Source organism: Panthera leo, chromosome B4 (genome assembly GCF_018350215.1).
Source record: "Panthera leo isolate Ple1 chromosome B4, P.leo_Ple1_pat1.1, whole genome shotgun sequence".
Taxonomy (NCBI): domain Eukaryota; kingdom Metazoa; phylum Chordata; class Mammalia; order Carnivora; family Felidae; genus Panthera; species Panthera leo.
Genome location: NC_056685.1, coordinates 116,127,532 through 116,151,030, shown reverse-complemented (window position 1 = coordinate 116,151,030; position 23,499 = coordinate 116,127,532). Strand labels below are relative to the sequence as shown.

Genomic DNA, 23,499 nt, shown 5'->3' with positions numbered 1-23,499 from the left:
TTCTTCAACTTTTTTTTTTTTTTTTTTTTTTTAAATTTTTGGGACAGAGAGAGACAGAGCATGAACGGGGGAGGGGCAGAGAGAGAGGGAGACACAGAATCGGAAACAGGCTCCAGGCTCCGAGCCATCAGCCCAGAGCCTGACGCGGGGCTCGAACTCACGGACCGTGAGATCGTGACCTGGCTGAAGTCGGACGCTTAACCGACTGCGCCACCCAAGCGCCCCAATACTTTTCCATTTTTAAAGTCAATGCGTTATAATAAGACATATATTTTTTAAAGATTTTTAAGTAATCTCTATACCTAACATGGGGCTCAAACTCACAACCTTGAAGTCAAGATTCACATGGTCTACTGACTGAGCCATCCAGGTGCCTGGATACAATAACACATATTTATTATTTTGTCCAGAAATGTATTTTTTGCTAAGAAAACCTCGATTCAAAAAATGGACATTTTTAGCCCCAGTCTTACTTTTTATTTTGAAGTCCTTGATAGTGGTATGGCTTTGGACAAGTCACTTAATTTCTCCAAATTGCACTTCTCTTACTTGTGTTAACTAACATTAACATACGTTTCCTTATTTCTAAAATGAATATAATAATAGTACTACATAGAATATGGAAATTAAATTTCAATATGGAGAGAAAGCACTCATGGTAGCACAATGTCTTACACAATAGTGATAAATGTTAGCCAACTTTACTGTTAGTAAGCCATGCTCCTAAAAATTTTACATTTGTCTGGATCATTTGATGGCCTAGATATCCTAAGGCACTCTTATGTTTTATTGACCTCTGGCAATGGGTTAGCAAGAAATATATTAGGAAAAAAATTGAGAAGGCTTGATTTCTTAATGTTAAGGGTAAGGATATTTTTTTCATATCTTTATGTTTAAAACGTGATACAACTCTTTAAAAATCTATAGACGACACGGCATATACATGCATATGCCGTGTGTGTGTATATATATACACACACACATGCCAGTCTCCAAGTACAGTCACATAGAGGTTAGGGCTTCAACATGTGAATTGGGGGGGGGGGGGGGGGGCGAACAAAATTCAGATCATAACACAGACATTGCCAAATGCCTTCTTATAGAAGGATGCAGGGAGTTATTCCCAGCTGAGAGCCACTGGCATAAAGGCATGAAAGAATATGGAATGTTTACGGTAAGTTCTTGCTGAAGAGTAAATTACAACTAGATTGTAAAGGGCCTTTTATGTTACCCTAGAGGATAGCTTGTATTGTAAGGCCTGAAGGTGATATGTCACAGGGATGTTTAAAGTTTATTATTTTAGAAAAAAGTCTAAAATAGAAGGCCATAATAGACATGTCAATAACATGTAAATAAAATGATTACTATGTGCCATTAAAAGCCAGAAAAGGATATGCATGTAGATTATATGGATAAATTTAAATGGTTATGTAACAGAGATTTTCAAGCTAGCTAAAGATCACTGTGATGGCAGTCTAAATTCTAGAGCAATGGTTGCCATCCAATAAACGGTTTCATTTATTTTTTTTTTAACGTTTGTTTATTTTTGAGACAGAGAGAGACAGAGCATGAATGGGGGAGGGTCAGAGAGAGGGAGACACAGAATCTGAAACAGGCTCCAGGCTCCGAGCTGTCAGCACAGAGCCCGACACGGGGCTCGAACTCACGGACCGCAAGATCATGACCTGAGCCGAAGTCGGCCGCTCAATCGACTGAGCCACCCAGGCGCCCCTAAACGGTTTCATTTAAAAAGCCAAATAGGGGTTGGCTAAGTGTCTGACTCTTGATTTCTGCTTAGGTCACGATCTCATGGTTTGTGAGATCAAGCCCGTTAGGCTGTGCACTCACAGCACGGAGCCTGGTTGGCATTCTCTTTCTTCCCTCTCTCTCTGGCCCTCCTGGCTCACACACTTGCTCTTTCTCACTCTCTCTCAAAATAAATAAACTTAAAAAATAAAATGAAAAGGCAAATATATTTAAAGAACTGTTTTCAACGAGGGTATGGTACTTTCTATTTTTTGAAGTTGAATAGTCTTTTAAATTACTATGAAATGGTAGTGAGAGTAGATGATGTTGGGTTTTGTGCCCTGACAAAATTTTTAAAAACAGAAAACCATACTATGTCAGTTCTCAAAACCATTTTTTAGACTTTTCTGAACAGTGAGATCTCTAAGTCTAATGGCCTCTATTCTAAAGAAAACATTGGAAATGACAGAACCTTGTAGTAGAGGAGACTTGCTAAGATGTTACTGTTGATAACAGTATTGATAAGAACTTACAGAAGGCTGTCGGGGGGCCAGAGAGGAGAGGTTGGATTGCAGAAACACTTTGAACATAGATTTAAAAGAACTTAATGGTCCATTAAATGTGGAGAGGTAGAAGTTTAGGATCACACCCAGGTTTCTGGCTTGGGTTCCTGGGTGGATAGTGGTACCACTCTCTGAGATAGGGAATAAAGGAGGAGGAGGAGGTTTTGTAGGAGTTGGAGGCGAAGATAAGCTTTGGGCATTTTAAGTTTGAGATGCCTGTAGAGCATCCAGACAAAGATATCTAGTAGTCAGTTAGAAATATGGGTGTGGAGATATAGACATGTGAGTTATTAGGACTTGGGTAGAAGGCTATGAATGAGGTAATTCAGGGAGAAGAGAACAGGTTGAGATATGGCCAACCGACACATGAAGAAATGCTCAACATCACTCATCATTAGGGAAATACAAATCAAAACCATATTGGATACCACCTCACACCTGTCAGAATGACTAACATTAACAACTCAGGCAACAACAGATGTTGGTGAGGATGTGGAGAAAGAGGATCTCTTTTGCATTGCTGGTGGGAATGCAAACTGGTGCAGCCACTCTGGAAAATAGTATGAAGATTCCTCAAAAAAATTAAAAATAGAACTATCCTATGACCCAGCAATTGCACTACTAAGTATTTATCCAAAGGATACAGGTGTGCTATTTCGAAGGGGCACATGCACCCCAATGTTAATAGCAGTGCTATCAACAATAGCCAAAGTATAGAAAGAGCCCAGATGTCCATCGGCAGATGAATGGATAAAGAAAATGCGGTATATATATACAATGGAGTATTACTTGGCAATCACAAAGAATGAAGTCTTGCCATTTGCAACTATGTGGATGGAACTGGAGGGTATTATGCTATGTGAAATTAGTCAGTCAGAGAAAGACAAATATATGACTTCACTCATATGAGGACTTTAAGACACAGAACAGTTGAACACAAGGTAAGGGAAGCAAAAATAATATAAAAACAGGGAGGGGGACAAAACATAAATGACTCTTAAATATAGAGAACAAGCAAAGGGTTGCTATAGGGGTTGTGGGAGGGGGTGATGGGCTAAATGGGTAAGGGGCATTAAAGAATCTACACCTGAAATCTTTGTTGTACTATATGGTAACTAACTTGGATGTAAATTTTAAAATTAAATAATTAACTAAAAAAAAAGTGATGTTAAAAAACAAATAAAATAGCCAAGATATGGAAGCAACCTAAATGTTTATTGACATATGTGTATACACACACATACCCATGCAGTGGAATGTGATGCAGCCACAAAAAGGATGAGATCTTGCCATTTGCAACAACATGGATGGACCTGGAGGATATTAAACTAAGCGAAATAAGTCAGACTGAGAAAAAGAAATACCATATGATTTCACTCATATGTAGAATCTAAAAAACAAAGCAAATGAATAAACAGAACAAACTGAAGGTTGCCAGAGGGAAGGCGGGTGGAAGGAATGGCCAAAATGGGTGAAGAGGAGTGGGAGATACAGGCTTCCAGTTATGAAATGAATCAGTCCTGGGAATGAAAGGTATAGCGGCACATGGCTGGCTTGATCACTGGAGCATGCAATTCTTGATCTTGAGGTTGTAAGTTCAAGTCTCAATCGGAAGTAGAGATTACTTAAAAATAAAATCTTTAAAAAATTAAAAAAAATAAAAGGGTACAGTATAGGGAATACATATCGTCAATGATATTGTAATAGCATTGTATGGTGACAGATGGCAGCTACACTTGTGGTGAGCACAGCATAATGTATAAAGATGTTGAATCACTATGTTGTACGCCTAGAAGTAATGTAACATTGTCAGCTATACTAAAAAAAAAATTTTTTTAAGTTTATTTACTTATTAGAGAAAGAAAAAGAGGAGAGAGAATCCCAAGCAAGCTCTGTCATATGATATGTCATATGTCATATGAATAATGCTACTATGTTGTTAGTGCAGAGCCCGAGGCATGGCTTGAACCCGCGAACTGCAAGATCACGACCTGAGCTGAAACCAAGAGTCGGACACTTAACTGACTGAGCCACCCGGGTGCCTTTCAAAAAAAATTTTAATATAAATATATAGTAAATAAATAAATAAAAATTTTAAAAAGAAAAACCCATTGAGAACATCTGGAAAACGTTTCCTAAGTTAAAAAAAAAAACACAAAAGAAAATATGGTCCCTTCTTTTAGGTGTTTTCAAAGCTGAAAATGATCCTTGGGGATGAAATCTGAAGAACACAGAACAGAAAGATGGGATGATGCTGGATCCTTGGTGATGTCATTCAGCCACTGAATTGGAATCCATAGGCTACTTATTCTACCTCCAAACAAATGAGATATCATATTTCTGTGTTGTTAAATTTCTGGTAATTATAAATAAAGACATTCTAACTTTATACAAATTCCAGAATGTAGACGACTTGGTGCTCAACTGACTCTCTTAATCCAGAAATTCCAAGTTTACATTTCCAGTGACTGAGGATGACCAAAATAAAAGACATGAATGGAATCAGTTGGTCTTGAAGTTCTGAACGGAACTCTGGTACAAAGTTATTTTGGAGTCAGAACCAACAGATCTCTAATATTCCTTGGGTCTGAAAATTGCAGCAACTGGTGAGACAGAAGGTTGGTACTTTTTAAGGCACTCATATTTTTGAGGGCTTGAACTTTGGAATTTGATATCTTTAGGTTGTTATGGGTAGAAGTTGGAACTGGCAGAGACTTTTGGGTACTCTTTTTTTAAAAATGGTAATTTACATGTCACAAATTCATCATTTTAAGGGTATAATTCTGTAGTTTTTAATATATTACTACTGCTATTTATAGAATATTTTTCATCCATCAATTAATAGACATTTATGTTGTTGCTATTTTTTAGCTATTATGAATAATGCTACTATGAACATTCCTGTACAAGTTTTGGTGTGGACATATATGTTTTCATTTCTCTTGGATATATATCTAGGAGTACAAGTGCTGAGTCATATGGGATAATTCTATGTTCAACATTTTGATGAACTACCAGACTATTTTCAAAAGCAACTGCAGCATTATACAGTCTTACCAGCTATGTATGAGGTTTCTAATTTCTCCATATGTTGTCAACACTTATTGTCTTTTTTTTAAATTATAATCATCCCAATAGGTATGTAGTGGTTTTGATTGTAATTTAGCTAATTACTAATGATGGTGAGCATCTTTTCATGTGTTATGGGCTATTTGCATATATTCTTTGGAGAAATGTTTTTCCAAATCTTTGGTCCATTTTTAAATTGAGTCATTCATCTTTTGTCTTTTTGTTGAATTTAAGAGTTCTTTATATATTCTAGATACTAGATTCTTATTACATAGGGTATGCTTTGCAATTATTTTTCCCATTCTCTGATTCATTTTGATTTTTTAGAGTTTGTTTGTTTTGAGAGAGAGAGAGAGCACATGTATGCATAGGAGGGACAAAGAGAGGGGAGAGAGAGAATCCCAAGCAGACTCCACACTATCAGAGCAGAGCCAGTGTGGGGTGAGATGATGACCTGAGCTGAAATTAGGAGTCAGATACTTAATCTACTGAGCCACCCAGGCACCCCTTGAATTGATTTTTGTATATGGTGTGATGTAGGGATCTAATTTCATTCTTTTGTATGTAGATATCCAGTTGTCTCATTACCATGTGCTGAAAAGACTATTCTTTCTTTCATTGAATTATTGTGGCACCTTTGCCAAAAATTAATTAACAATAGATGTGAGGGCTTATTTCTAGACTCAGTTCTAATTCATTGATCAACTGCAGTTGACCTTTGAACAACACTGGGGGTAAGGGCACTGACCCCTGACACAACTGAAAATCCACCTACAACTTTTTACTCCTCAAAGCTTAACTAATAGCCTACTATTGACCTGAAGCCTTATCAATAACATAAATAATTGATCAATACTTATTTTGTAGGTTGTATATATTATATACTATATTCTTACAATAAAGTAAGCTAGAGAAAAGAAAATGTTATTAAGAAAATCATAAGGAGAAAATACATTTATAAGGGCACCTGGGTAGCTAAGTTGGTTAAGCATCCGACTCTTGGTTTTGGCTCAGGTCATGATCTCACTGTTCATGAATTCGAGCCCCACATTGGTCTCTGTGCTGGCAGCATGGAGGCTGCTTGGGATTCTCTCTCTCTGCCCCTCCCCTGCTAGCTTGCTGTCTCTCAAAAATCAATAAATAAACGTTAAGAAAAAGAAGAAAATACATTTATAGTACTATAAAATCTCTGCATTATAAGTAGACTCATACAGTTCAAACCCATGCTGTTCAAGGGTCAACTGTAGCATACTTGACCACAATTTGTGTTTTTATAAAGCAAATTAACTAATAATTATTAAATGAGAGAATGATCTCAGCATAGCATGGAATTTGTCATCCTCAAATTTTCATACTTGATTTTTCTGGTGAAAGGAGGCCACAGCAGAGGTAATAGAATTGTAACCTTTATTAGGGTGGGAAAAGGCCTTCAGCTCAGCTGCGACACAGGCAAGAGATCTTTCAACGCTTAAAAAAAATAAAAAATAAAAAAATGAGCACTAGTACCCAGGATGCCTCCCCAGAAAGGTATTCTCTCACACTGTAGCAGGTTTCACTTCTCTCTGTGCATGCCTTAAAGCAACCCCACTGGCAAGGAGCTCTACTTCATCTACATTATTTCAGTACCCATCAGTTTGAATTTCTACTCTTAACATTTTTAAAAAAATATATCCCTGAAGCAGCTTCTGCTATAAGCGCCTGCCAGGGTCATTTAAGTTTCTCCTCAGGTGCCAATTACTGGCATGTGATTTTTTTGTGCTCTGGTTCCAAAGTAGCATGGATTTTAAGTGGTGCACCATAACCCTGTTTTTCCCATAAGCCCTATTATTTCTAGTGAAAAATATTGCAAGACATAAGGTTTTTCATGAATGTGCATAACATATTACAACATAAATGCCTGTATTTTTACATTTTAACCGAGGATTTTTGAGATACTGGATTCACTTAAAGTAGAATCTTCAGCTACAGTGGCAGGACAATGAGATGGAGATGTGTAGATAAATAGTTTTGCTGTCCTTCAAATCTTCATTTTAAAGACATTCTCCTACTTAAAGGATGGGCTAATCCAATCTGGGCCTCTGAAATTTTTCTCTATTAATAATAGTAATAGCTAATGATCCTCAGTCCATCCCATTTCCCAGTCCATTGATGTTGTTGCTGCTACTCAGTCCTCCACCGTGTGCTCCTTCATCCTTCTACTACAAATCCATTAGGCCAGTTAGCTATGGTTTAGCCAGCCCCAGACTCCCCCCCCACTGCCCCCAGTCACAAGTGTGTTTTCACAGCCTACTAGGTAAAATGTGTCCTCTTAGTCCATGCTTCCAAAACTTAGGCATTTTTCAGAATCACCTGGAGGGCTTATTCAACCACCAGTTCTTAGATGCCACCTCTGGAGATTCTGATACACTATACATGAGGTCTGAGTGAGGATTGGCATTTCTAACAAGGTCCCAGGTGATCCTGAGGCCCCTCCTCCAGAGACCATATTTTGAATGGCATTGCTATAAATGGCCCTGTCATCAGCAGTGTTAATTATCTTAACCAGTTCCTTCCCTGTCAAACCTTTTTCCCTGGCCATTGCATTGGCACAGCCATTCACAACCAGGGGCAGTTTTGATCCCCAAGAGATATTTGACAATGTCAGGGAACACTTTTTGTTGCCATAACTGGGAGGGTATGCTACTGGTGTCTAGTAGGTAGACACCAGAGATGCTGCTAAACATCTTACAATGCTCAAGGTAGCTTCTTACCACAAAGAATTATATGGCCCAAAATGTCAGTAGTGCCCAGGTTAAGATACTTGGCAGGGATGTGCTATTGCTTTGTTTGCCCATAGCATGCAATCCTTCTGATTGCATCTATGTCAAGTTGATAGCCTATGAAGCAAAGATAGAGATAAAGGAACAGTTGCATTTCCCACCCCAAATTTTTTTACATTTCATTGAAAATACAACATCTAAACTTTCAAAGTGTAAAGTGCTTTGAAAAATCACCTATAAACATGATAACTTTTCTTCAGAGTTCTAATTTCTCCTTCTTAGGTCTCATGGCAGAATGGAAGACTTTACTGAAGTCAAGTCTTTGGATATTGGGCCCATCTATTTCTTTGATCAGGTAATAATATACCTAAGTCTCATCAAATTGTAGTTTGCATTTCTAAAAATAATTAGCTTTGGACCAGTATTTTTCTCTGCTTTTTAATCAGAAAGTTTTCTTTCATTTTAGATGAAACCAAAAAGGAAAATATGGGAAAAAAGAGAACATGAAGGCCATTTCCCCCATTTGAGATACACCTCAAGAGCTATTTATAGGTAAAATATTTGGAATTACTCTTCAATTGCTGGGATCACTTTACATTTTCAAAGAGTTATAGGTGCTCAGGACCAGTGCTTCCTATTCCCCATCCCTTAAGAAACTATATCAAGGAATTTCCTATTTCAAAGCTGACCATGAAGCCAATCAGAGAACTTTATTTTAGCTAGATCAGTGATTAATTGAAGCATAATTGGTCATATCTGACCAGTCACTCTGTTTGCCCCTTTCCACACAAACCCAGCCTCAGTTTTGCTTTACAGGGTTTGTACTAGATGTACCCTTTGGTTTCTGCATTGCTTACTTTCTGTTCCTTTTTCTTTTTTAAGTTTATTTATTTTGAGAGAGAGAGCAGGGGAGGGGCAGACAGAGAGGGAGAGAGAAAATCCCTATCATGCTCCTTACTGGTAGCACAGAGCCCCACATCAGCTCACAAACAATGAGATCGTGACCTAAGCTGGTATCAGGAGTCAGATGCTTAACCAACTGAGCCACCCAGGGACCCTTCTTCCTGTTCCTTTTCATATTTTACTTAAATATTACCTTTTTGATGAGACTTTTCTTGATTATCCTATTTCAAATTTCTACCCTGTCCTCACTTTGGCATTCCCTATTCTTCTTCCTAACTTTCCTCATGTATTTATCACTTTCTATAACATTATAAATGTCATTCCTATTTCTTTGTTTTCTCTCCCTCCCCTTGTGAGAGTATCAGGTCTATAGGGAAGGATTTTTTAAAATCTACTTGATCACTTATCTATTCCCAGTCCTAAAAGCAATGCTTAACATACAGAATGGGCTTAATACAGATTTGTGTCCGCCCTTAAATATAAATGAAATGATGGAACTAGTCATTTCACAATGTTTTTTACCTGCTAATTACTACAGTTTTTCAACTTGGAAATTAAAATACTCCAACTCATCTTAGAACATGTATTACAAGGTTGTATAAGGTTAAAAGCTGTGAGTTATACCAGTGAGTTCTTGAGCAGGGGCAACTTTGCCCCACAAGGGGCATTTGGCAATATCTGAAGACATTTGTGGTTGCCATAACTAAGGATGCAACACTAAACATCCTACAATGCACAGGACTGCCCTCCACAACAGAGAATTATCTGGTCCAAAATGTCAATAGGGCCAGGGTTGAGAAACCATAGTATACTCTCATGTGGTAGAGTTTGTTTATTTGTTTGTTTGTTTGTTTGTTGTTTTGAGCCTGCTATAACTTTTCTCAAGACCACTGCAAGTTGCTGCTCTTTTCAGAAGTCTATTGTCTTTTTTTAAATTTTTTTTTTTAACGTTTTATTTTTATTTTTGAGATAGAGACAGAGCATGAACGGGGGAGGGGCAGAGAGAGAGGGAGACACAGAATCGGAAGCAGGCTCCAGGCTCTGAGCCATCAGCCCAGAGCCCGACGCGGGGCTCGAACTCACGGACCGCGAGATCATGACCTGAGCTGAAGTCGGACGTTTAACCGACTGAGCCACCCAGGCGCCCCAATTGTCTTTTTATTTCCAACTCTTTCTGTTTGAAAAACAATTCGACATAACTTGGTTATTTTACATTCACAGTAGTTGGCTTATAATTGGCACTCAGTAAATGAGTTCAGGTTGTCATAGGGGCAATAAGTAGGTCTGTTTATCATAAGGCTCCAGGGCTTTATTGGCTGCCCAGCTTTCTTATTTGTTGCATGTCTTAAGCATTGCTTCTGTTCATTCCAATTAGAAACACCCTGTTTCTTCTACTGGCTATCCTACTGCTGCCACTGTACCAGGAGTAAAATCCACACTTTTTACCATGAGCTGCAAGTCCTTCTGTCATTTCCTCTCCTACCTGCCCTCTGACTTCCTTGCATGCCACTGCCTGTCACTTGCTCCCCAGACATTATGGCCTATCTATTCTTTTCACAACAAAGCCCACCTGCTTTTGGTTCTTTGCATCTGCTGTACACTCTCCTTTGAATGTTTTTCTGCCATATTATTTTATGCTTGGCTCTTCCTCCTCATTATTCTAGTTTCATTGCAAATGCCACCTCAGAAAGGCCATCCCTGATCTCCCAATCCAAGGAAGCCAAACATACACCACCCCCGTCACTCTATTACAGTGTCTTGTTTTATTTTCCTTATTGCAGTTATCACTATCTGTAATTTTCATTGCCTTCCTTTCTCTTTCCCCTCCTTCTTCCTCCTTTCATTTTTCCTTCCTGTCTTCCCCATTAAGGTCCATGAGGTAGAGTTCCGTTCTCTTTGCCATGTCTCTCTAGCGCCTAGAACTGTGCTGATGAATATTTCTTGAATGAGTGAGTCATTTCTTCATACGTGCTGTTCCTAGAGAAATGGGGCTACTTTTAACACTGAGCCAGGTGCCAAGACCTTCATTGTTGATTATCTCCTTAAGGTTTTTAAGTCTGGTTTTGAAATGGGTAGTCCATTATTTGAGCTTCTGTCTGAAAAATAAACCAGACAGGTAAGTATTATTTTTAAAATGCACATTCAATTTCTCAACAACCCTCTGAAGGAAGTAAAATTATTGACCTTATCTTACATATAATAAAACTGAGGCAATTAATAAATGGTAGGTGTTAATATTATTATTGAAATAAGTAGTTTTTATCATTTCATTTGAGCAATAGGTAAATCTGACAATTATGAATGCATATTTACAAGATGTTAACAAAAAAAAATACCTTAAAGTGAAGATAACACAGTATGGCTCATACAGTTTGTATTGGAGTTTAGTAAAATGATGTTTATGAAAGCAACTTTGAAAGCTATAAAGAGATATAGAAATTTCATGAGTTATTATATTTAAAGTTTTCAAAAATGGGTCTTCCATCTTTTAAATATCAGTGAAAATATAACTAATGCCTGAAGATCAAAGATTTAAGATCTACATTTAGAATTCTTATGCAAATTAAAATACCTTTTCATCTTAAAAACATTCCCTTTTACTTTATTTAAGTACTTAGTTGGGAAAGTACTGTTATTTTTCACATTATGTGAATGGAATTATTATTTAGAAGAGAAATACAAGTAACTCTTTAGTGCTGTTTACCATTTTTAAAATTTTTTTTAATTTTTAATGTTTTATTTGTTTTTGAGAGAGAGAGAGAGACAGAGACAGAGTGTGAGCAGGGAAGGAGCAGAGAGATAGGGAGACACAGAATCTGAAGCAGACTCTAGGCTCCAGGCTCTGAGCCATCAGCACAGAGCCGAATTCAGGGCTCAAACTCACAATTCCTGAAATCATGACCTGAGCCACAGTCATTTAATCAACTGAGCCACCCAGGTGTCCCAGTGCTGTTTACCATTTAATAAAAACTTTATGCAAGTGAAATTCCATCGAGTGTTGATAATGTTTTACCACACTGACTTGGTGGAAGAAAACACTTTGAAATTGTAATGACTTGGTTAGCTGTCTTAGAAGTCTTTGAGCAACTGGTTTAGGGAACATTTCAAAGGACAGCTCATTTAAAGTACTTTTGTTCATACCTCTGATAGTGTAGTGAAATCAGTTTTGGTTTCTTATGCAATAGATACTGTTTGAATAAATGAGTAAAGATAGTAGCCAGATTATAGATTTTAAGCTCCTGAAAGGGAAGGACTGTGTCTTCTCTGTGTATTCTGTGTAACACAGTGTCCATGCAATGTATGCTTGATTGTCCTCCTAGATTTTATTATATCAACTATCAGAGGCTTGAAGATACCTTTGATGTTGCTCAGTAAAATATGTGCTTGGGATATAAATGTTCTATATCCAACTCATGGCTCCTATCTTTTTAAAAAAAAATTTTAATGATTTTATTTATTTTTGAGACAGAGAGAGACAGAGCATGAGCAGGGGAGGGGCAGAAAGAGAGGGAGACACAGAATCCAAAACAGGCTCCAGGCTCTGAGCTGTCAGCACAGAGCCTGACGCAGGGCTCAAACTCATGGACTGTGAGATCATGACCTGAGCTGAAGTCGGATGCTTAACTGATTGAGCCACCCAGGTGCCCCTCATGGCTCCCATCTTAAAGAAGGATCACATCTGAGCAAAGCCACTAACCCACTAACATTGCTATCTGGACCTAAATCTATCTTTTTTCTCTTTATACTAATATTTGTTGAGCAAATATGTGCTAGAGAAACAGTAATGAACAAAACAAAGCCTCTGCTTCATGGCTTTCATTGGAACAAAAGGAAACAAATTAAAGCCAAATAAACAAGTAAATATATAGAATATCAAATAGTGATATGTGCCTTAGAGAAAAAAACAGGTTCAAGGGGAAGAGGGTGATGCTATATTGTATAGAGTGTTCAAAATGGCTCCATTTCTATAGTAATATTTGAGCAGAAGATGGATGTAAGGGTGTATGGTACATAACAGTGAGAAGCATCCTTGGTCTATTTGGGGATAACAAGGGGGCCAGTGTGGCTGAAGCAGAATGAATTGGAAGAGAGTAGTAGGAGATAAGATTATAAGAATAAGACGAACGGGAGAGGCATCTATGTGTCTCAGTTGGTTGAACATCCAACTTCAGCTCAGGTCATGATTTCAGAGTTCATGAGTTGAGTTCGAGCCCCGCATCAGGCTTGCTGCTGTCAGCACTGAGCCCACTTCAGATCCTCTGTCCCCTTCTCTCTCTACCCTTCCCCACTCACTCTCTCTCTCTCTCTCAAAAATAAATAAACATTAAAAAATAATAATAATAAGAGAGGTGCGCCTGGATGGCTCAGTCGGTTAAGCATCGGACTCTTGATTTCAGCTCAGGTCATGATCTCATGATTCATGGGTTCAGGCCCCTTGTCAGGCTCCATGCTGATAGCTGTGGAGCCTGCTTGGGATTCTCTGTCTCCCTCTGTTTCTGCCCTTTCCTTGCTCACTCCCTATCTCTCTCTCTCTGTCTCTCTCTCTCAAAATAAATAAATATCTATAAATAAATAAATAAATAAATAAATAAATAAATAAATAGCAAAAAAAAAAAAGAGGGGATGGAGAGGGTCAGATCATGAAAGACCTTGGGTGCCACTGTTATGCAGGCTTTTATACTGAGTGACATGGGAAGCCATTGCAGAATCTGAGTGTAGAGGGGTCACTGGACCTGATTAAATGACTAGGCTTGTGTGTTGAGATTCAATTTTAAGAACTGGGGGGAAAAGCAGAAGATTAGATAAGAGCCTATCTATAGTAATAATCTAGGCACGGGATGATTGTATATCACCTAGTGTGATAGTTCTGAAAGAGGGACAATAAGGTTGATTCTGGATATAGTTTAAGGTAGAGATGACTGGGTTTGTTATGGAACGGATATAGAATGTGAGAAAAAGATAGGGTAAAGATATCCAAAGATAACACCAGAGCCTTTGACCTGAACAGCTAGAAGAATAGAGTTGCTATTTATTGAAGTAAGTAAAAACTAAGGGAAAAACAGGTTTGGTGGGAAAGACCAGGAGTTCATTTTTGGACATGTTGGATAAATTGACCTTGAGATGCCTTTTAGATATGTTATGTAGAAAGTGGGTATAAAAGTTTGGGGGTCAGGTGCGAGGTCAGAAGTAGATATGTACATTTGTGAGTTGTCAGGGTCTAAATAGTTTTTAAAGCCTTTCAAATGGGTAAGCTTACAAAGGGAGTATAGGTAGAGAGAAGAAGGGAGGTGTGAGAGGGAGAAGTTAACTCAGAGATGAAGAGAAACCAGCAAAGGGTTGGAGAAGGAATATCCAGTGAGGGAGGAGAACCAAGAGAAAGTGATGTTCAAAAAACCAATGAAGAAAATGTTTCAAGAATGTTCAGTTATGTCAAATGCTGCGTGGGAGTTGTATGAGTTGAAGACTGAATAGTGACTGTTTGGTTCAGTATGATCAAGGATTTTGGTGACTTTAAAAGAGGCTTCTCTGTGGAGAGGTGGGGACACATAGAGTGGGTTGAATAGAGAATGGGAGCAAGTATAAACAACTTTCAAAACTTTGCTTTTTCAAAGCAAAACAACTTTTACTGTATACCACTTCACACCCATTAGGATGTCTATTAAAAAAAAAAAACAAAAAAACAGAAGGTAACAAGTATTGGTAAGGATGTAGAGAAATTAGATTGTGCATTGCTGGTGGAACTGTAAAATGGTGCAGTGACTGTAGAAAATTATATGACATTTCCTCAAAAAATTAAACATAGAGTTACCATGATCTAGCAATTACAATTCTAGAAGTGAAATCAGGGACTTGAACAGGTAGTATATACCCATGTTCATAGCAGTATTATTCATAATTGCCAAAAAGGTGGAAGCAACCCAAGTCCATTGACAGATGAGGGGATAAACAAAGCGTGGTATACACGTACAATGGAATGTTACTCCTTAAAAGGAAATTCCGACACATGCTGCAACATGGCTGAACCTTGAAGACGTTATGCTAAATGAAATAAGACAGTCACAAATGAACAAATATTGTATGATTCTTCTTATATGAAGTTCATAGGGTAGTCAAAATTGTAGACACAGGAAGTAGAATGGTGGTTACCAGGGCTGGGGGTGGAGTGAGTGATATAGGGTATATAATGTCTCCTCTACCTTCTCAGGATCTCCTACCGGGATGGATATAAGACAGATCAGTAGGAGAAAAACATTTTTATCTGGTAATTTTTAAGTGTAGAACAAACACCGAATGGAACAGAGTTGAATGCTTATATGCTAGGTTGGACAAAATAATAAACTGTGAAAATGTGACAAGACAAAGGGGTAGGCTAGAGAAATTAATCCTTGAGAAATGACTCAGAAGGTAAGAGTTTAACAAAATTTGTTTGTACAGATTTTTCCTGACCTCAGCTTAATCTTTGGTGATAAGAATGTTTCTTCCTCCTGGTATAGGGAGGGTATGTTTCACCTGAGGGTTTTAGCTCCTGCTTTCAGGAAGAAAAAGGAAGGTCAGAATGCACTTCTTGCATTTGCTATTTTTCAAGTGCCTTTAACTCAATATAATCAATATGCTAAAATGGCATATTTTGGGTTGGTATGCTCTGAACCTCCACAGGAGGGATGGAGAGTTAGTGTTAATGGGTACAGAGTTTCACTGGTGAAGATGAAAAAGTTCTGGAGATGAATGATAGCAATGTTTGCACAATAATGTGGATATACTCAATGCCTTAGGACTGTACACTTAAAATTGGTTAAAATGGTAAATTTTATGTGAATTTTATCATAATAAAAAAAAGGAATTTTGCCATTAAGGCAGATAAATGATTTGTAGTTGGCAGGAACTGTATCAGTTCCTAAAAGTGTGTGGAGAAAAACACTGAAGAAATTTGTAAAACTAGGCTGTTGGTAATGCCTTGTAAGAGAGAGTCAGCTGAAGTCTGACCTTCCTTTAGTCTCTACCCCCTAGATTCAAACCCTGTGCATTTTAAGGGCCCAGAGATGGGGTAATCAGCACCTGGGATATGGACTTATCAACCAAAAATGTCTGTGGGACTGGGAAGGGCCTGGGGGTGCCATTAATTTCTAGTTGTTTTGGAAGAATTCCTCTAGGAAGCAATAGACTTAAATGCCACTTGATCAGCAGTACATTCTCTCTCCTGGTAGTTTAGATACATGGTAGGCCAAATCCTAACCATAATCACTTTGGTAGTAGAGTTAAAACATTAAGAATTCAGACGGTCTTATCAAAGGTGAACAACTTTGGCCCAAGAGAGTGCCAAACACTCTCTCTCAGGATAGCAATGGCCATGGAATTGTATATTCCCTTTTATATACATTCCATATTAATATAGATATTAGCGTGAAATACTAGTATACATACAGTGTAGCTCTACATCTTTAGAAGTCAATATGAGGGGCACCTGAGTGGCTGAGTTGGTTAGTGTTATATATATAAATTCATGGGGTGAGTCAAATAACACACGTGTTTTAATTTACCAACAGGATCCCCCTCCATTTTATCCTTTTATTTTTTAAATTAATAGTAAATTTTGATGACTATAAACAGATGGTATTTTATGATCTTCTGCTCAATTTTATCTTTCTATACTTCATTGTGAAGATTTTCTTCTGACTTGTCTTTCGTTTAACTAATTTTCTTTTCAGCTTTGTGTCTAATATGCTGTTAAACCCATCTACTGAGTTCTTAATTTGGCTTATGATATGTTTCAGCTTTATAATTTCTATCTGGTTCTTTTTCAAACATGCTCATGTGTGTATGTGTGTGTGTGTGTGTGTGTGTGTGTGTGTGTGTGTAGCTTTCAGTTCTTTGCAAACATTCTCAATTTCCTTGGTCATAGTAAGCAGAGTTATTTTAAACTATATATCTCCCTATGGTTCTATTTTATTAGTTGCTGTTTCTACTGGCTCTCATTCACGTTCTCTTGATTCCTTGTAAATCTTGTGTTTTAAAACACTTTGTGTCACATACTGTATTTGAAAACTATTTTTAAAAATAATTTGGGGGCATCTGGGTGGCTCATTCAGTTAAGCCTCCGACTCTTGATTTTGGCTCAGGTCATGTTCTCACGGTTTGTGATTTCAAGCCCTGCATCAGGCTCTGCACTGACAGTGCTGAACCTGCTTGGGATTCTCCCTCCCTCTCTCTCTGCCCCTCCCCAGCTCGCTCTCTCTCTCTCTCTCTCTCTCTCAAAGTAAACTTCTAAAAACTTTAAAAAACTTTTAAAAAAATTATTTGAGGGCTAGGATGAAGTCAACTTCTACTGGACGAGATTTACATTTGTTTCCGTCAGGAGTTTGTGGATAGCAACACTTAGGGGTCACCTTAATTCAATGTCAGGAAATGAGATAATTTGAAGCTGTGTTATAATGTGCTGGTCTAGGTGTACTTCTGGATAATCCTTACTCCTAGGCCACAGCCTTTCGAGTCTCAACCAATAACCTTGCCATGGAAGGCCCTAGATTCCAAATTTTGAACACTTAGCCCCCACAAAGCTATCAAAAGTCCTGACCAGTCTTTAAGCCTCTCAGATGCATCTTATAGAATTGGTAAATTTTCCTTCCATACCTCTAACCTTCCACAAAGGGGGAAAATATGGGGTTTTTCTCTTTGGATTTCAATCTTCTTCCAGATACTGATAGTAACTCCTCACTATCTTGTTAGCTCTCTGTAGTCTTTAAGAAAAAAAAATTTTTTTTGGTCCAGCTTTTCTAGTTGTCTCCAAGAAAGGGTTACTTTGAATTACCTAGATGCTATTACCAAAACGGGTAGATCACTTGCAAGTTTTAAACATGGTATGCATAGTTGTTTTGTAAACTGTGGCTGAAAATTCCAGTATATGAGATATCTAGACCTTTGCAGATCTGTTTCTGTTGCTGCTTTGGAATTTCAGTATAATGTAGTAACATCTGATGGGGTGTGTAGGACAGGCTAAGGGAACATACAACGTGTTTGTAGTCTAACCTAAGAAATTCAGGGAAGGCTCTTTGGAAGAAACGACCTCTGTCTTGTCTTATAATTAAGGTAATGAATAAGCAGTACACACATATACTGGTTTTTATCTTCTGTTCATAAATGTAATAAATATTAATTGTAGAAAAGTTAGAAAAGTATAAAGTATAAAAGAAGGCAAAAAAATGACTTCCACAATCCCATAGTCAATTTACTTTTTTGGAGGGTATTTGCTTAGTTTCTGTACTAGCAGATATATGGTACATACATTTACATTTGAGATCATTCCACATATATAACCGTGTATAATCTTTATATAATATTATAACATAAGCATTTTCCCAAATTATTAAGAGCAATTTTCCAAACAATTCTTCATGCTACCCATTGTATGAGCATGGCACTATTTACTTAGCTATATCCTTATGGGCCATTCTTTTTTTTTCAATTTTTTCTAATATCAACAAATAATGTTACAGTTAGCAATTTTATTCACAGATATTATACATCCTTTTTATTACATTTTAAGATGGATTTCCAGAAGTTGAATTACTGAGTTAAAGAAAATAAAATATCTTTTAAGGCTTACATATGTTTTTTACAGGCGTACAAACAGTACAGTATCTAAAGAACAAAAGGAAGCAAGACTATCTACAGTATCTGAATGTGAGAAGAAAGATGAATTCCATTCATCTGGGATCTCACAAATTTCTGGTGTTTCCAAGTTTTCATCTAACCTTCGATTCACCAAAATATACCGGCAAAAGAATCTATTTGAAGAATATAAACTGATTGCTGCTGAAATACTGAGTGAACTTGGGGAGATATTGCAGAAATATGCTGAGTATAACATTACTTTCCCTGCGGGAATTGTAAATCTTATGAATTACAGCTGGCATGATCTTATTGAAGGTGTTTGTAAGTGTGCAACGAAAAATTTGAAGAAAAACAATGCCTTAAAAAGAGATTCCAAAAACATGACCCAAATCAGCACCTGTGCAAGAGAGGAATATCATAAGGAAAATCATCTTGTGAAAGCAAAAAAAGACCACCCTGTTTCATCGGGTGAGTAGAAGTTAATTAGATTTATAAATAATCCTCCAGGTTTCTTTTTTTTTTTTTTAAAGGAATAAAGGGGCGCCTGGGTGGCTCTGTCAGTTAATCGCCTGACTTGATTTCAGCTCAGGTTTGTTAGACTGAACCCCACGTGGAGCTCTGCACTGGGTGTGGAGCCTGCTTGGGATTCTCTCTGTCCCTCTCTCTCTGCCTTTCCCCCCTCACTCATGCGCACTCACTATTGCACACTCTCTCTCTCTCAAAAATAAACATTTTTAAAAAATGAATAAAAATAGCAAGTGAGATGTTGACAAAACATTATATTAGTGATATATATTTGGTTTGTGTTAATAATTTTAATAAGTGTTAGTGAATGTCAGGAGAAAGATACAAAAATTTATAGTGCTTTCATTGTAAGCATCTGTTACACTTTACATTCATGTGATATGAATTCTCTGCCTTAAGGGATCCTACAAATTCTTTTACAGTGGCAGGGTCCAAAATAAATATGATGCTAGCCACATATGTAATTTTTTTAATTAACTTTTTATTTTAAGATGATTGTAGATCCACATACAGAGAGATACCATATACCCTTACCCTTTCTCTATATGACAACATCTTGCAAAACTATAGTACAATATCACAGCCAGGATATTGACATTGATACAGTCAGGATTCAAAACATTTCTATCAAGGCAAGAACCATTCATGGAGTCCTTCTGCAACCACACCCACTTCCCTCCTTCTTCCACCCCCTCTTTAATCTTGACAACCACCAACGTGTTATACATTTCTAATTTTTGTCATTTCAAGGATGTTATATGAATGGAATCATGCAATGTATAACTTTTGGTGATTGCCTTTTTTCAGCAAGCTTAATTCTCTGGAGATACATCCAAGTAGTATGTATCAGTAGCTTGTTCCTTTTTATTGCCCAGTAGTATTCCATGGTATGAATGTACTACAGTTTGTTTAACCATTCCTTCCTTGAAGGACATCTAGGTATTTGGGTTTGTTTGTTTGTTTGGGGTTTTTTTCTTTCAGTTTTTAGCTATTATGAAAGCTGCTAAAACATTTGGGTATAGGATTTATGTAAATATAAGTTTAGATTCCTCTTTGATAAATGCCCAGAAGTACAATTGCTGGGCTATGTGGCAACTGCATGTTTACTTTTATATGAAACTTTCAAACTATTTTCCAGAGAGGCTGTACTGGTTTTTTGTTTTGTTTTTGTTTTTGTTTCTAAGTTTTATTTAAGTAATCTCTACACCCAACATGGGGCTTGAACCCACGACCCCAGGATCAAGAATCACATGTTCTTCTGACTGAGCCAGCCGGGCACTCCATGGCTCTACTGTTTTACATTCCTACCAGCAATGTATGAGTGATACCATTTCTCCACATTCTCACCAGCATTTGGGTATTATCACCACTTTTTATTTTAGCCATTCTTGTAGGTGTGTAGTAATATCTCATTATAGTTTTAATTTGCATTTCTCTAATGGCTAATGATATTGAATATTTGCCATCTGTATATCCTCTTCAGTGAAATATCTCCCGTGTCTTTGCTTAATTTTCTAATTGGATTGTTTTTTTAATTGTTGAATTTTGAGAGTTCTTTATATATTCTAGATACTAGTCCTTTGTTGTATATGTGCTTTCCAAATATTTTCTCCCAGTGTCTTCTCATCTTTTTAATAGGGTCCTTTGCAAAGAAAAAGTTTTAAATTTTGATGAAGTCCAACTTTTGAAAAATCTTTTTATGAATAGTGTTTTTGGTATCAAGGCTAAGAGTTCTCTGCCTACCCCTAAATCCTGAAGGTTTTCTCCTATTTTTTTTCCTAAAAGTTTTATAGTTTTACATTTTAGTTTTACATTTTACATTTAAGTCCATGACCCATTTGGCATTACCTTTTGTATAAAGTGTGAGACCTACACTGAGGTTCATTTTTTTGCCTATGGTTGTCCAGTTGCTTCGGCATCATTGTTGAAAATGCTGTCTTTCCTCCATTGAATTGCTTTTGTATCTTTCTCACAAATCAGATTGGTATATTTATGTGAATCTATTGTGGGGTCCTCCTTTTGTTTCTGCTGGTTCTCATTCATGTTCTCTTGATTCCTTGTGAATTTGATTATTTTTGTCTTGTGTCAGACATTGTTTTTAAAAATAATTTGAGGCCAAGGGTGCCTGGGTGGCTCAGTCGTTTAAACAGCTCACTTGGTTTCAGCTCAGGTCATGATCTCATGGTTTGCGGATCGAGCTCTGCATCAAACCCTGTGCTGACAGCTCAGAACCTGCTTGGGATTCTTTCTCTACCAATCTGTCTCTCTCCAAATAAATAAATAAACTAAAAAAAATAATTTGAGGCCTGGAAGAAGTTATCTTCAACTGGAGGTGATTAGAAGCAGGGACTCAAACAGATGTTTGTATACCAATGCTTATAGCAGCATTATTTACAATAGCCAAGAGGTGGAAACAACTCAAACATCCATAGACAGGTGTATGGTTAAACAAATTATGGTATATATATACAGTGGAATGTTATTCAGCCTTAAAAAGGAATGAAATTCTGATACACATTATAATGTAGATGAACCTTGAAGACATTATACTAAGTGAAGTAAGCCAGAACAAAAGGACAAATATACCATGACTCCACTTACATGAGATACCTAAAGTAATCAAATTCGTAGAGACAGAAAGTAGCATGGTAGTTGCAAGGGGCTGGCAGGAAGGGAGGATAGGCAGTTACTGTTAAATGGTTATAGAATTTCAATTGAGGAAGAAGAAAACTTTCTGAAGATGAATGGTGGTGGTGATGATTGTACAACAGTGTAAATGAACTTGAATGAACTTAATGCTTCAAAACTGTACACTTGAGAATGGTTAAAATGGGGGGCACCAAGGTGGCTCAGTTGGTTAAGCATCTGACTTCATCTCAGGTCAAGATCTCACGATTTGTGAGTTCAAGCCCCAAGTCGGGCTGTATGCTGACAACTTGGAGCCTGGAGCCTGCTTTGGATTCTATATCTCCCTCTCTCTCTGCCCCTCCCCCACTCATGCTCTGTCTCTCTCTGTCTCTCACAAATGAATAAACATTAAAAAAAATTTTTAATGGTAAAAATGGTAAATTTTACATTATGCAAATTTAACCACAATAAAAATATCTTAATGGTTAAATGGTAAATTTTTGTATTATGTATACTTTATCACAATAGAAAACAAGATGGGGGACTAAGCTAACTGTGAAAAAGGAAGCTTTCCTTCTTATAAGGTGGTAAATAAAAGGAACTGAGTGAAAGGGCAGGTATATATACACAAGGGGGCATTTAATTTCAGAGTGAGAAGAGTTGAGTCTGTAAGCCTAAAACCAGGAACTTGTGATAATATGATATATATGTGAAATAGTACAAAATGGCCCATTTTAGAGACACTTGAGTTGATGCTGCTTCCACAGTTCCTTTCTGCCTACGACCACATTTGTGTTCCCTCACTCCCTGGGCCAAATTAGGGCTTTTGTGGGCTCTGGTGCTTTTCCCTTCACTGTGTCCCTTACTTCATAGAAGTTATTAAAAACTATATCTTATGACTGCATTATTACAAAGATAAATCTAATCCAGCTAGACTCATTATTATTTATTCATTATTGTCTTATTCAGTTTCTTCTTCTGCTTTAAAAGAAACTAAAATTAAAACATTTTGGCGGGCTTCTAGACATGTGCCTCATGGAGAAATCAATTCTGCTTTCTTCTTCCCTCACTTCTGAGGGACCATCATCCTCTCAGAATGTTGCTCTCTCCTGCCACCTGATCTTTGCCTGTTCTTAGCCTCCAGATTTTTCACTGTTAAGATGAAGTTACTGGGGTGCCTGGGTAGCTCAGTCGGTTAGGCGTCCGACTTTGGCTAGGTCATGATCTCATGGTTCATGGGTTCGAGCCCCTCATCGGGCTATGTGCTGACCGCTCAGAGCCTGAAGCCTGCTTCCAATTCTGTGTCTCCCTCTCTCTCTGCCCCTCCCCTGCTCATTCTCTGTCTCTCTCTCTCTCTCAAAAATAAATGTTAAAAAAAATTTTTTTTGATGAAGTTACCTATTTAATTCCAAGACATTGATGCTCTTCTCAGATGCTGAAAACATTTGCAAGTACCAAACCCAAGAATGTTAAAAATAATAATAAAGTCTTAGGGGTCTGAAATTTTTGCTGATAATAATTTCAGAAAACTTAATAGGGAGATATGAGTGACTGGCACAAACATGCAATTTAAAAAGGATAAAGAACCTCACCAGAGCTTAGCACTACATTCTGGAGAGTACAGGTAGACCCCACTTTTACCCCCAGAGTGAAGCTTTATTTTCAGTACTTTTAAGATTTCTCACTTTAGCTTCTAT

The 23,499-nt window shown here is 37.4% G+C and overlaps 1 protein-coding gene across 3 annotated transcripts in view; it reads left to right on the top strand.

Moving 5' to 3' along the window:
* LOC122224943 (uncharacterized protein C3orf20 homolog) overlaps positions 1–23,499 on the top strand; it is a 191,042-nt gene that overhangs the window by 2,082 nt on the left and 165,461 nt on the right. Inside the window, exons 2-5 of one of the 3 annotated variants that reach the window (XM_042947396.1) lie at positions 4,493–4,927; positions 8,420–8,492; positions 8,604–8,689; positions 18,657–19,117. In XM_042947396.1, coding sequence (XP_042803330.1) covers positions 8,433–8,492; positions 8,604–8,689; positions 18,657–19,117 — 607 coding nt within the window. In that variant the 5' untranslated portion in view covers positions 4,493–4,927; positions 8,420–8,432. Of the gene's footprint in view, positions 1–4,492; positions 4,928–5,277; positions 5,448–8,419; positions 8,493–8,603; positions 8,690–18,656; positions 19,118–23,499 lie in introns of those variants that run through there. The other 2 variants (XM_042947395.1, XM_042947397.1) reach the window with 2 other exon arrangements.